This window comes from Hippocampus guttulatus, chromosome 12 (genome assembly GCF_054856545.1).
Source record: "Hippocampus guttulatus isolate MCC_2025c chromosome 12, RoL_Hgut_1.0, whole genome shotgun sequence".
Lineage (NCBI taxonomy): Eukaryota > Metazoa > Chordata > Actinopteri > Syngnathiformes > Syngnathidae > Hippocampus > Hippocampus guttulatus.
In genome coordinates, this window is record NC_141272.1 from 6,324,407 (window position 1) to 6,337,207 (window position 12,801).

Below are 12,801 nucleotides of genomic sequence, written 5' to 3' on the forward strand. Positions count from 1 at the left end.
AGAGTGCGAGAGGGGAGAGGAAAGGGAGAATCTTTACAACATAATCAATGAAGGAAAGCAAGATGTAACGAAAACGCAGACCTAAAATCATTTGCTGAAGAATAAAGCACGAAAAAAGACAAGGTGTAACTACAAGCAAAAAAAAAGCAGCTTTAAGAATGAAAAGAACGAATCTCCATTCAACACAATCAACAATTTCCCCTAAGCTGTTGTTTCTTCTTTCGCATATTGCATCTTGTCTGTACTCTGTCATGGCTTGCCAAAGTTTGTGTTGCATTCAGTCCAAATCTCCCCCTCACACTTGCATGCACACAAACACACTTTGCAGCAGGGCAGTGCTCTAAAGAGCATGTTGGGAACAAGGCATTGATATATTCCAGACTAACAATATGCATACTGAGTAGACTCAAGACAAAACACACACACACACGCACACACACTCAAAGTAGTGCTCAAATGCTCACGCCAGCCAGTAGTATTCGACATCATCAAACACTTTTGGAACCACAACAACTTCCTATTTTCCTAAAGCCATTTCCTGCACACCGAGGTCATTCACCAGCTACTGCTTCTATCACTACAGCGACAACAGTGCATGAGGAAAGTTACCAAAGAAAACAGTCAGCAAGTGCTGACTTCTTTTTTTCTGACAGGTCAAAATGCAGACACTTTAATATGCACTTTTTGGACACTATTATGCCCAAATTGACTGGGCAGCTTGGCACTGTGCTAAAATATGATAAAAGCATTTAGCCAACACTGAACATCACTTATAAAAACATCTCTGAGCGGTACTGAACTGTTTATTGTGTCCTCTCTTTCTCTTAACTGGCTACAATTCATATTGAATGGAACAAATAAAGATGAACAGACACATGCACTTGACTGGCTTGGCCCGCTGCTTAATGCCGTCTTTCTGACATTTGTTTAATCAGACCACTAACATCCTCTGATGTTTGTTGAACACATTTCAGACCGTAATGGTTTCTCTAATGCAGTCTTGCAAATGCATTCTTACACTCACCATATGACATGTAATTCACAATAACACAACTTGCTAAAAGCACATACACACTTGTCAGCTGTAAGCATAAAAAAAAGCACCAACTGTTCCAGATAATATTACGGACTGTTCTAAAGCAATTACCAGAATGTGACAAAATATTTATGTGACACTCTCTTTGTCAAAATATCCAGCTCTCATAATTCATTGTCTCTTTTATGTCTAGTCAAAGTAAGCCACAAAAACAAACCCCAAGATGTGTTTTAAATATGTACAATGCTGTTCGAAGGTGTATGTCAAAGGCCTGCTACAAAAACAACAACAACAACAACGTAAATGTGGACTTACCACTCTAGGCTTGGTCCTCTGGGGAGCTATTGCAGATGGTGCATGGTCCAAACCCTTCTGAGGTACAGCTCCTGTCATTTGACTGGCGAATATCCCGCTGGGCCCCTCAGATGAAGACACAGAACCTTCAGCCCCATCCCTATCCCCAGGGAGAGGCCCTGAACCGTCTGTGTCTCTCTCAGGAGTGTTGATGTCTAGAATATATTTCTGGGTCACATCCTCTAGAAATGGAACCTTGTCTACTGGGCTCTTCCTCAGAGCTGTCGAACCTCCAGTAGGTTGGTTTGAGAGACTGTTCCCTTCCTTGAGGGGTTGTGGTTGTGGAGGAGGCGAGATGGGTATGAAAGTAGCAGGTTCGCTGGCATGTCTTACATGCTTAGGTCTGGTCTTTGGTTTGGATGAGGGGAGAGGAGGTGTGAGCTCAGATGTATCACGGTGACCATCTTGCTGATCTAGTTCTGGGAGCTCCAATGGGTCTTCGTGAGAAAAAAACTGAGCCAACCTGTTTGGGCGCTTTCTAGGGGATCGTCGAGCTATCCTAGGAGATAAAGCTTCAGCAAGCTTGAGATCAAAATTAAACCTCCTTGTCTCCTCTGCTTTCTTTTGTCCACCTTGATCTACAACATTGTCCCCATAGGCTGGATGGTGTGACTGGGAATGAGCCTTCATGATGTCAACGTTGCTACTTCCATGGTGACAATCATGTGACTGTGTGGTTATGCCCTCCTGAGGCTGGCTCTCTACTTCCCACGGTTTTTCTTTATGCTTGTTCAGGATTGGCTCGCTGCTGGAAGTTGGGATCGCACCTGTCTGATCCAGCTCATTGATTGGTCCAGTGCTGACGGACTGACCTTTAAACTGAGAGTCATGATGGGAAAGCAAAGATGCATCACTTCGTCGGCTGGGGTCACTAAAGGATTTCTTCTTGGGAGCTTTGCCATTGCCATGATCATCAGTTATCAGTCTGTTCAGTGCTCCTGGCTCAGCCACAATGCTCCTGATTACACCACTGTAGTCACCAACTACCTCTTCCCAAAGTCCGCCATCACTGTATACAGACAAGTCACTGGCCACACTTCCTTTGTATTCTAAGGTAGGTATAGCAGGGGTGTCGGGTAGCCCTCCGCCTTTGAGAGCAAGAGACCCTAAAAGGTTGCTGTCAACAGAGGAAAAAACTTCCTCCTCTACCACAGAAGAGTGTCTCTGAGGCATAGGATCACTTAGAGAGCGATAGACTGTTGACTCCCCATTTGCTTCAGCTGCTGTTGTTGAGTCTGTGGTACTGTTACAAACCTCTGAGGCTGCAATCATGTTACCTGGAGGGGAGAACTTGCGTCTTCGACGGACAGCACTGGGGGTTGCAGGTGCTTCGAGGCCTCCTGGAGTAGCAGAAGATGCCTGCAGTACAGCTTTACTCTTGTTGGTTTCATCATTGGTCGTGTTGACACAGTTGAGCCCAGCAATGGAGTCTGTGATAATGCCGTCACTCTCTTCCAGACAGGAGGGGTGAAGCAAGGACAGAGGTATGCTGACTTCATTCAGACGGTTCGTACAGCCAGTATTGTTCTCCATCATTTCCTCTCTTTCCTCCTTAAGCCCTTTCTCTTCATGGAGCGCTGATTGTTTCCATATGGTGACAGGCTGCCCGAGTACATCCCTAGCAATGCACGAGCCCAAATTAACCCCTCTTAACTCCAACAAAGCCCTCTCGGATGGGTCACTAGGACCAATCTCTGGCTCTGTTACAATCCCTTCATCTGTTAAACTCGACTCATGGCCTGAAAGTTCATCCACGGAACGGTCATAGCACACGCTTTCCTCCGAGTCCCCCTTCAGTAACGCTCTCGCTGTCTCTCTGTTCTGTCTCGGCACCTTCTCCTGGTAGTCTGTATCCCTACTGTTTAGTTTCTCCGGCTGCATACTTTGTCCATCCCTCTCTCTCTTCTCCCTCTCCCCATTCTCTCTCTCCCTCTCATGTTTATCTCTTGCCGCTGTGGTCTTAAATTCAGCCCCTTTGTCTGTTTCTGCCTCACCTTCAGAACTCATTCCTTTTCTCTTCTCTTCATCTGTTTTGTTGATTCTCTGTTGAACTTCAAAGTCATTCAGACTTTTCATCTCAATATCATCGTCTTCTCTGGTGCTCATCTGACAGATATCCTGAATAACCTGTCGGGCTTCCTGTACGTATCTTTCTTGCAATGGTGTTGGCATCACTTCCTCGTCATCGTCATCATACCCATAATCCAACAACCTCTGTCTTCTTCCAATCCTTGAGTCACCTCCATCGCTTTCTACTTCTCTGTCACACAGGGACGCACTACTGCCAATCTTCTCTCTATTCAGGTCACGCTGTTGCTCGGAAGGGCTTCTTGTGGTTGTACCACCTGCCAGGTAACAACGCAGAGTTGACTGGGATTTACCAGAATATGTGAAGGACTTTGCACGCCGCAGCGTAGCCGTCAAGTCTTTGAGGGACAAGCGACGACCAGCGGGCAACAAGGTCCCACTGTGACTCTGTGGGCAGAGTCCAAATTGTTCTTCCTCACTAGTTTTCCGCACCTTTGGCTCTGACGAGTCTGATTTCAGGAAATTTAGCAGTGTCATTGTTTCTGTTGTGATATCGGGGTTGGATTTGGATATTCCATTTTTTAAACCTGTCCTATCCTCTCCTGTTGTCTGCTGTAATCTCATGGCCTCAGTTAATCTTCCTTCTCGAGCGAGGACCCCAGAAGGGGAAGTGACTGTGGGCACAATCTTGGGGCGAGTCCGCACTTGGGTACGAGGGAAATTATCCCCATGTCCAAAGCTAGGGGAACGGTACATGGTAAAATTCCCATAGTACGTTTTACTCAACATAGATGAGGAAGCATTTCTGGCAGTGTTGTCTCCACCAGTGTGCAAAAACTTGCTTGCTCCACGGTTGCTGCAGCTTTGTTGGTCCTCCACCTTCAGTGCCTCAGTGCTGGAATATCGGCTGCTATAACGGGAGCCAAAAGGGGGGATGTTGACCTTTGATACTCGAGACACAGCAGGAAGTGTTGAGGATGCCACAGGTGAAGAGATGCGCTCCCATTGCTGCTGCACCTTGGTTCTGTTCATGTGAAAAGTGGGTTCTCTTGCAGAGTGGCTCCGTGACAGTCTTTGCACTAGCTCTCCTCCCGTGGTCGCATGGCGTGGCTTATCCAAATGCTCCATGGTCACGGAGGGCTCACTGTCGCTGTCGTCTGATTCGCCATCACGATCGTTACGATCATCACGGCCTGTCGCTGAAGCACCACCACAGAAACGCTTCTTTTTTCTCAGAGAGCGGCGCCGCCCAGCCTCCCTACTGGATGGTCCTAAAGAACCAGGACTCTCCTCCTCACTGCCCGAAGATTTACCGATGCCCTTCGCACTCCACCGGCCATTTTTAGTGCGGGACAAATAACTTTCACCTCGCTCTGTGACACCCCTTTCTCCTCCACTGATGCCAACAAAAGGATGAGAGGGGCCACTCCAGCCTGCACCTTCTCTTTTTCTTCTGCTATGCTCCTCCTCCTCGTTTCCAGAGCTAAACCTCCAGCGAGAGCTACGCAGAGAGTCAAATTTGGCAGGGGCTGAGGAGGAAGGTACAGTTGAGAAGGAGGTAATGGCTTTATCTAGAGCTGGAGCACAGAGGGGGAATAAGGGGGGAGAGTCGGGAGCTGTAGAGGAGCTATGTGAGGAATGTAAACTATCCCTCACCAGCCCGACCCCCTGACTAACCCTTCTCTCCCTCACTATTGGCTCCTGAAGAAAGGAGGCGCAAAAGGTGTCCTGGCTCACCACACTGTGCCGAGAAGAAGTAGTAGCAGAGGTCTGAAGGTCACTGTGAGGGTCAGGGGTCAACTCGATCAGTGTGGGAGTTTGAGGGGAAGCCTCTGCCACCGAGTTGGGGCTGTTACATCTGAAAGGAGACGCGCTACTTTTTTGATCACGGCAATCCTGAGAACAACTCCAAATGCTACTGTTTTGAATGTTTTTTCTACCACATATCTTGTCATTACAATAACCTGAAGTTAAGTGTTCTTCCTCATCAAGCATATACTGCTGCTCATATATTTTGGAGCGCAAGTCCATAGTTTCACAAAGTGTCTGGTTGACAGCAGTGCTGTTTGGGCTCTGTCCTTCAACTAAGCTCGCCTGAGACAAATATGGACTTTTGGCTTCATTAGTTGAAGTGTAAAATGAGAGTTTGCTGCTTTTATCCAGAAGAGGGCAACCCTCAGGTTTGCTTCGCTGGCTTAAATCACATCTACCAACCAGTCTTAAATTCTCATAATTGTGGCCTTGCTTCTGTCTCTCATCAAAAAGTTGTCGAATTTTTGTCACACTGGGCCATTTATCAGAATGCAGGGAAACAAATTCACTGCAATGTGTGGATGGGTAAATTGTGTGAGACTTACAAGGTCCATTAATCGTGACGTCCTCTTCATTATTGAAAATACAATTGTTTTGGGGATCAGATGCGCAAGATTTTTTCTTACCAGTGTTGTCGTTTGTTAACAGTGCACAAGTCCGACTTTTAATTCTTCTCTCAGAGTCCGAACCAGAGACAGAATCCGTGCTGGAGTTGAACTTTTGCACTTTGTCCAAAAAAGATTTGTTGTCCGTCAAGATTGCTCCGCCGCCGTCCTGGTGCAAGGATAGTCGAGATAGAGAGCTGCTCCTCCTGGAGGTTCTGACGCGGGGAAGTGTGCTGCTCTCACGCGGCACTGCTGTAACGTCTCCCGGCCAGGCGTTGTTGGTCCTCTCGGAGCCTCCTCCTCCCCCACTTTTACAACTGCTGCTGCTGTTACTGAATTTCTCGGTGAGCTGGCGGATAGAGGGAGAAATGGAGGAGAGAGGGGCGGAGGAGGCTTTCTTTGGCTCTGCGGTCCCGGTGGTTGTGGTGGCAGAGATTTTGGAAACTTTTCTTGACGCACTGACATGACGCTGTTCTGACCCGCTGGGCTCAAGAGGAAGGGAGCCACCGGCTGCCTCCAAATACTCACATTTGTCTTGTACCTCCTCACTTTTGTTGGCGCCCCGCGAGCCCAAATTCTTAAAAGAGACGCTGCGGTACACCGATGCATTCCTCTTGTGTCTCTCTGCCATTTTTCATAGTTGTCTTTAAGTCACGCCGCACGGTGCATCCTCTTTGAATTAAAAGTCATTATGCACCTCGCAACCGAAATGCAACAACTTTTACCAAAGTCTGCGAACGTCAGTTGTTAAAACTCACATGTTGGCGATTCCACAGTCGATTTTTTTGTGTGCTCGCCAACTCTTCATCGTTGGCTAAACGTGTGCCCATTAAGCAAGTCACCCTCGCATCAGTCTGTTCTTTCCCCAGAACTGTTTGTGGATTCTCTATTTTGGAATTTGTATTTCCGTGACTTGTGTTTTTTTTCTGTGCATGTTAATGCCTGAGATAGGGCAAGAAGGAGTGGGCGGGACTAGGGGATAGGGGCTGTCATAACCCCCTCGGGGATAGAGAGGAAAAGCCCCCCCACATCCCTCTATTTTTGATAAGAGGAGGTAGATACTGCGTACTGAATGGCTGTTCGACGGCGCTGCAACAGAATTATGCCAATTGGTAGAACAAAGTTAACTCTCTTTCATTTTGGTTGATTTTAGATTCAAGCCAGTGCATCCCTATTGTACAGCACTTTGGTGAATGTACTATATTGACAGCATCCACGGTTCCTTTTCAGTCCACAATAAAGTCTCCGTCGCGCTTCTCAGTCTGCTTTGCGTGTCCTTTTGTTCGAAAGTGGAATTACACGCTATGATTTGGTTCACTTTGTATACAGCTCCCCCCAGAGGCTAAATCTGAGCATGACAGAGAGATTTATGAGGGCTGGTCATTTGAAGATGAGGTTAAACGACTGAAGTAAAATTGTGCATGATAAAGTATTGTGGGGCGACGGGAACTGTAAATATAGTTATTTGAGTTACACTTGTGTGTAAATCTGACCATTTTACGAATATTTTTAATGTATTATAAGAAATAAGTTAATCTACTCTTTAATTGGATAAATGCATTAAAAGAAATGAAAAAAAATCCGAATAGCCTAATTTTAATTAACTATTAGAGGATTCTTGATAAATTAAATACTACGTGGGGCAGATTATAGAACATGCTTTGCCCAACCCTGCATTTGATACACCTTAAATTCAATCAACATGATCCCATCACACAATCAAATTAAAGACTTGATTTAATGCATTCTAAATCTGCAGTTGGATGTGTCTTTTAATGATGGTGCTGTGCAACTTTGAATTTTGTTGTTGTATGTCTTATAAAAACATTGTACCTCACAAATTCCCTTTTGTTTACAGCTGTTCAGTCTTTTGTTTATAGTTGTTCAATCCACTTAAAAGGACGTATGCACGTTAAGGAAATGAAATAAATTGTAGTCACAGGTTTAATCAGTGTGTCAACATCCCAAAAGTTGTTCACTAACAATAGAAGCAGATTTAACTCACCTAACAAAATAGAACTGTATTGCTGATGCTAGCCCAAGGTTATGTCATGTTTTGGCACAGTTCAGAACACTCTTGTCACACATGAAACATGTAATCGCAAGAGTAAATATTGTAAAAAAAAGTAACACATTTAAACGCAAGAATCAGTCAACTTATTAATCCTCAGCAGTGTCACAGTATCATGAAACAAATACCGCACAATGGAATGGCTCGAAATCCTTACAGTCAAAATGAGAGATCATGTGCAAGAAAGGCTTAGTGCAAAACTAATGTATAACTTTGGTGAAATGGGATGTGACTGTCACCTAGTGGAGAAAAAGGCAACAAGGATTTACAAAGCAGTCCAAAAGTACTATACAAAACATAATACAGTACCGTACAATAATTAGTCTTGTTTCCACACCATCCACCATCATATTGCTGTAGTCCAGAATCAAATACTGGTTGCAAGGTTCCTAAAATACAATTTACATGCTGTATCACTTCAACCAACATACTAGAGCACAGCTCAAGACGGAAATTGAATCTTACAATGTTACAAAGTACCGTTCACAGTGCTCATTAGCAAGTAAAAAAAAAAAAGAAATAAATCATACACACGCACACACGCACACACACACACACATGCTGACTCATGCACTGCTGTCCTTTTCCCTCAGGGTGGTGACTCTGCGGACAAACCTTTTGGTGCGCTGTCTGTACCGTGGCTGAGTAAAGTAGAAGAGAATGGGGTCCAGAAAACTATTCATACTGGCAAATGGTCTGGTACTCTTATAGATGATAGAAAAGAGATTTCTGGTCTCGCAGGACACATTCGGAAGCGTGCGCACTACTAGGTATGAGGTCTTGGTGAGGTGAAAGGGCAAAAAACTGACGCAGAATGCAGCTGCCACCACAATGATCATTTTCACAGCCCTGTCGCGTTTGTCCCTCGTCTGTATGTTGACGCCTTGGTAGGACACGGGGAGGCACAAGATGTGGGCCATTCTGCAGTAGCAAATCATCACACCTGTAAAAGGCAAGAGGAAGCCGAGGCAGGTGAGGGCCATGCCGTATGGGTAGTAGTCCGAAGACTGTTTTGGGGTGCTTAAGTCGTAACAGACGGTGCGGTTGCGCTGAATCCCCGTGGAGGCAAAGTGAAATGTGGGTGCACAGAGGAAGGCCACAAGCAGCCACACCCCTCCGCAAATGAGCCACGCCAGTTTGCGTCCACCTTGCTTGTGCCACATCGCCAGTGGGTGACAGATGCCAATGTAGCGGTGCACACTGATGCAGGTGAGGAAGAGGATGCTGCCATGTAGGTTACTGTAATCATGATAAATAAACAGGACATCAACTGCATTCGACTCCAAAAACAGCAAATGACAACAGACTAAGTTTGAAGAAACGGACTGTTTCAAAGTAAGGAAATTAGTTTCATGTCTACAAATAACCATGAGCCTCACCTGTAGAACTGAAATCGGACCAGTTTGCATAAAAACTCCCCAAAGGGCCAGTAATCATGACTGCCATAGTTATAGATGAGCAGGGGAAGTGATGTCACATACAGGAAGTCGGCTATTGCCAAGTTGAGCATGAAGATGTTGTTGCGGGACAGACTGGGCCTCCTCCATATCTTCAGTATGACGGTCGCGTTAAGCGGCAGGCCCAACAGCAAGACAAATGTGTACACGGCCGGGAGGAGGATCCGTTTAAAGTCCTCCTTATAAGTGCAGCGTGGGACTCCTTGTCGACTGACATTAATGACGATGGGCAGCAGAGCGACCGCTGTGTTTTGATCTGTGGACTGGTGACTTGTATTGAAGACGTCCAACATGAAGGTTTTGGAGATCAGAGTTTCCGTTGTGAGAGATTCAACAAAATGTGGCATCTTCAGGTCCTGGATAAGAGACAAAGAGAAATAGTCATGAAGGTGACTTATCGATTTAATGCAAATTTGTTGCAGAGAGCATGGATACCAGAGCTAACCCTGGTCAATCTTTGTAGGGGAAGTCAAGTCAAAAATGTTCCGAACAACAATATCCTCCACATAGGTTCTTGACAATGATTATGTTCTGTACTGGGCAGCAAAATCAATGAAGATGGTGAGGCAAAATGTTTTGTAGTGAAAGTGTGCATTTTACGAGCATTTAGGAATTGTGGTGGAATAAAAGTGCAAATGTGTGAACGTTTTACTTAAGTGAGAGAATATTTGTAATCTGTTATATTACAAGACATCTTTGTTGTGTCAATATTTCAAATATCACTGACACATCAACTCTGTTCAGACAATGATTCAGACGTACGATTTCACAATTCACACCCACGTGTGCGTGTGTGTGTGCGTGCGTGTGTGTGTGTGCGTGTGTGTGTGTGTGTGTGCAAGCATGCCTGGATTCAATTTTGAAGTGTGAATATGTCTGTGTCAATGGATATGCCGTTTGTCATACTGTGATTTCGTAATTCCGAAGTAAGGGAAGTGTGCCAGCGGGCTGTAGAACATGTCTCTACGCTGATCGCCACACCGCCTCATCAAGCCCAGTGCTTCTAAATTCAATCCACACAGTAATTTGGAATTTGTAAAGAACATTCAAGGTGAGAGAGAGGGAGAGAGAGAGAGAGAGAGAGAGAGAGAGAGAGAGAGAGAGAGAGAGAGAGAGAGAGAGAGAGAGAGAGAGCAGTTTATTCTCTTTCACCTGATTTGGGTATGCAAAGTAAAGTCCTCCTGTCACAACAGTAGTGAAAGGCAGTATTTATGTAACCAATGATTTTAATAATAATAATAATAATGCATTTTATTTAAAAGCGCCTTTCATGCCACCCAAGGACACTGTACAGACAATAAGAAAATACAATGTAAAAATTAGTAAACGAGATATTATATAAAAACAGGACATAAAATCATAAAATCATAATCATTTTATTACTATCCCGAGGGAACCTCGTCTTGGCACTGTTCTGGTTTCACAATCACGAGCGAAGACGATAGAAGTGAAAAACATGAAATGGTCCATGCAAGCCGTGGCATGTAAATCAAGAATCAATGCAAGAAACATAGCTAACTTCTCAGCCAATTGAATAAGGCAAAGCGAAAAACAGTCTTAAGTCCGACATTTTATCCTCAGAGAACCCCATCTTGGCACTGTTCTGGTTTCACTACCACGAGTAAACGGCTTTCTGTTCCATGCAAGTTCTGACATGCAAATTACGAATTAAAGCAGGAAACATAACTGAATTCTCTAGCAAATAAATAAGGCTGAGCAAAAGCAGTCTCTGATTGTACGTTCAGCATCTGCATGTTAACAAAAGTGACTGAAAAAAACTTTGGAGAATGCGGGCATCGATCCCGCTACCTCTCGCATGCTAAGCGAGCGCTCTACCATTTGAGCTAATTCCCCTCGTAAGGAAAAGCCCCCAAATGTAAGTAATCTAAGGTCCAGAATCTTGTTGGGTGCCAGACCAATTCATTGAATTGAATACAACTTTATTGTCAAATGTGTACGTCCCATGTACTGCTTGTTTCAGCTTCGGCTGACTACTAGTCCGCCAGATCACGTTGTGGAGTCTTTCCTAAATCAGTAACCATCGAACGAAAGGCAGTATCACGAAACCAAAGGTCTGATTTCTATCCTGAAAGAACCCCATCTTGGCTGTGTTCCGGTTTCACCAATACGGTCGAAGAGAAGTAAAAACGGCTGTATGTTCCGTGCAAATCCTTGCACGCAAATTGCGAATCAACGTAGGACACAAACATTGCTAAATTCTCAGCCAATTGAATGAGACTCAGCAAAAAATAATAATAATAAAACGGACTCTGGCCCCACATATGGCATCGGTCTCATTACAACCAATAAAGAAAAAGAAGCATTGGAGAATGCGGGCATCGATCCCGCTACCTCTCGCATGCTAAGCGAGCGCTCTACCATTTGAGCTAATTCCCCTTACAGAATACAAAAAATGGATGTGCAATTCTGATGTGCGACAAGCATAATCGCAAACTGGTACTGCTACTTACCTTTACAGACGGCAACAATCAACAGGTAAACGAGTATTCCACCATAGCTGAAGACTCCTGCGGCTCGTGTGCTGGTAGAGTGGGGCACAACTTCTAACGAATTCCCCTTCAGTTTTGTTTTACAACACGGAGGTTGGACTTATGATACCATCTTTTCAGAAGCGACACACTAAGCATTCTTTACACTTTCCCCGAGGCACACAAAGTTTATTGGTCCTCCTACGCGCGTGAGGATCGAGTCCACGCATGCGCAATAAACCACTTTTATTTCGATTCATGACTGCGTGTGCCTTGACGTGTAATTTATGTAGTTTTAATACTTTTTAATTGTAATAGGATAGTCACGAATCTCCTTTTTACTTTTTCCCCGAGTGAGACGGTCATGTTTTGCAAAGTATCTCACTTGACATCTAACATCTATTGTTGTGAGCAAATCACAACCATTCAAAATCATAAGCTTTTTTTGTTTTTGTAGCTAGCCTTCAAAACCCCGAAAAATGCACCTGGCATACATTTACTGAATAAGCTATTGCCACACTCATTTTTATGGAAGCGTGAAAATGCCAATATGGAGAAAACATTTTTTGGCTGGCAAAAAGGCTAAATGTAATTAATTACGAACTAATCAATGGTATGATAAAACTTCAATGGTTGCACAAATTTTTAAAAGGTATTATGGACAATTTTTGGTTCTATATTCCTTTAAAAATATTTGAGAAACGTGGTCGAATGGATGTTTTATTCAGGTGTGATTTTTTTTTACCACCCCCACAAAAATCATGACTCGACCTGAAAAATTCAATATTTTTGGTAACTAAAACTATAAAAGCAAACAGCAATTTATATGTTTACCATGGGTTAACTACATTGCTTTATGGTATAAGTCGATTGCAAACAGAAAACGTTTTGCTTTAGCAATTCTCCAATCACCAAATTGGCTGCAGAAAACACACATTCCTTCTGCAAA

General features: G+C 44.3%; 2 protein-coding genes and 2 non-coding genes across 4 annotated transcripts in view; all 4 read right to left on the minus strand.

The window, feature by feature from the left end:
* Positions 1–6,717, minus strand: part of arhgef17 (Rho guanine nucleotide exchange factor (GEF) 17) — a 45,593-nt gene extending 38,876 nt beyond the window's left edge. The window contains exon 1 of the mRNA XM_086125153.1: positions 1,352–6,717. Coding sequence (XP_085981279.1) covers positions 1,352–6,466 — 5,115 coding nt within the window. The 5' untranslated portion in view covers positions 6,467–6,717. The remainder of the gene's footprint in view (positions 1–1,351) is intronic.
* An 837-nt stretch (positions 6,718–7,554) lies between these two features.
* p2ry6 (pyrimidinergic receptor P2Y6) lies at positions 7,555–12,020 on the minus strand. Its single transcript, XM_086125154.1, has 3 exons — positions 11,835–12,020; positions 9,286–9,719; positions 7,555–9,145 (listed from the first exon to the last, which is right to left on the minus strand). The coding sequence occupies exons 2-3, from the start codon at positions 9,708–9,710 to the stop codon at positions 8,473–8,475; spliced, it is 1,098 nt and encodes a 365-aa protein (XP_085981280.1). The 5' UTR covers positions 9,711–9,719; positions 11,835–12,020; the 3' UTR covers positions 7,555–8,472.
* Positions 11,145–11,217, minus strand: trnaa-agc (transfer RNA alanine (anticodon AGC)). Its single transcript has one exon. It is a non-coding gene; the product is annotated as a tRNA-Ala (tRNA).
* trnaa-agc (transfer RNA alanine (anticodon AGC)) lies at positions 11,688–11,760 on the minus strand. The gene has a single exon. It is a non-coding gene; the product is annotated as a tRNA-Ala (tRNA).
* Positions 12,021–12,801: the final 781 nt, after the last annotated feature.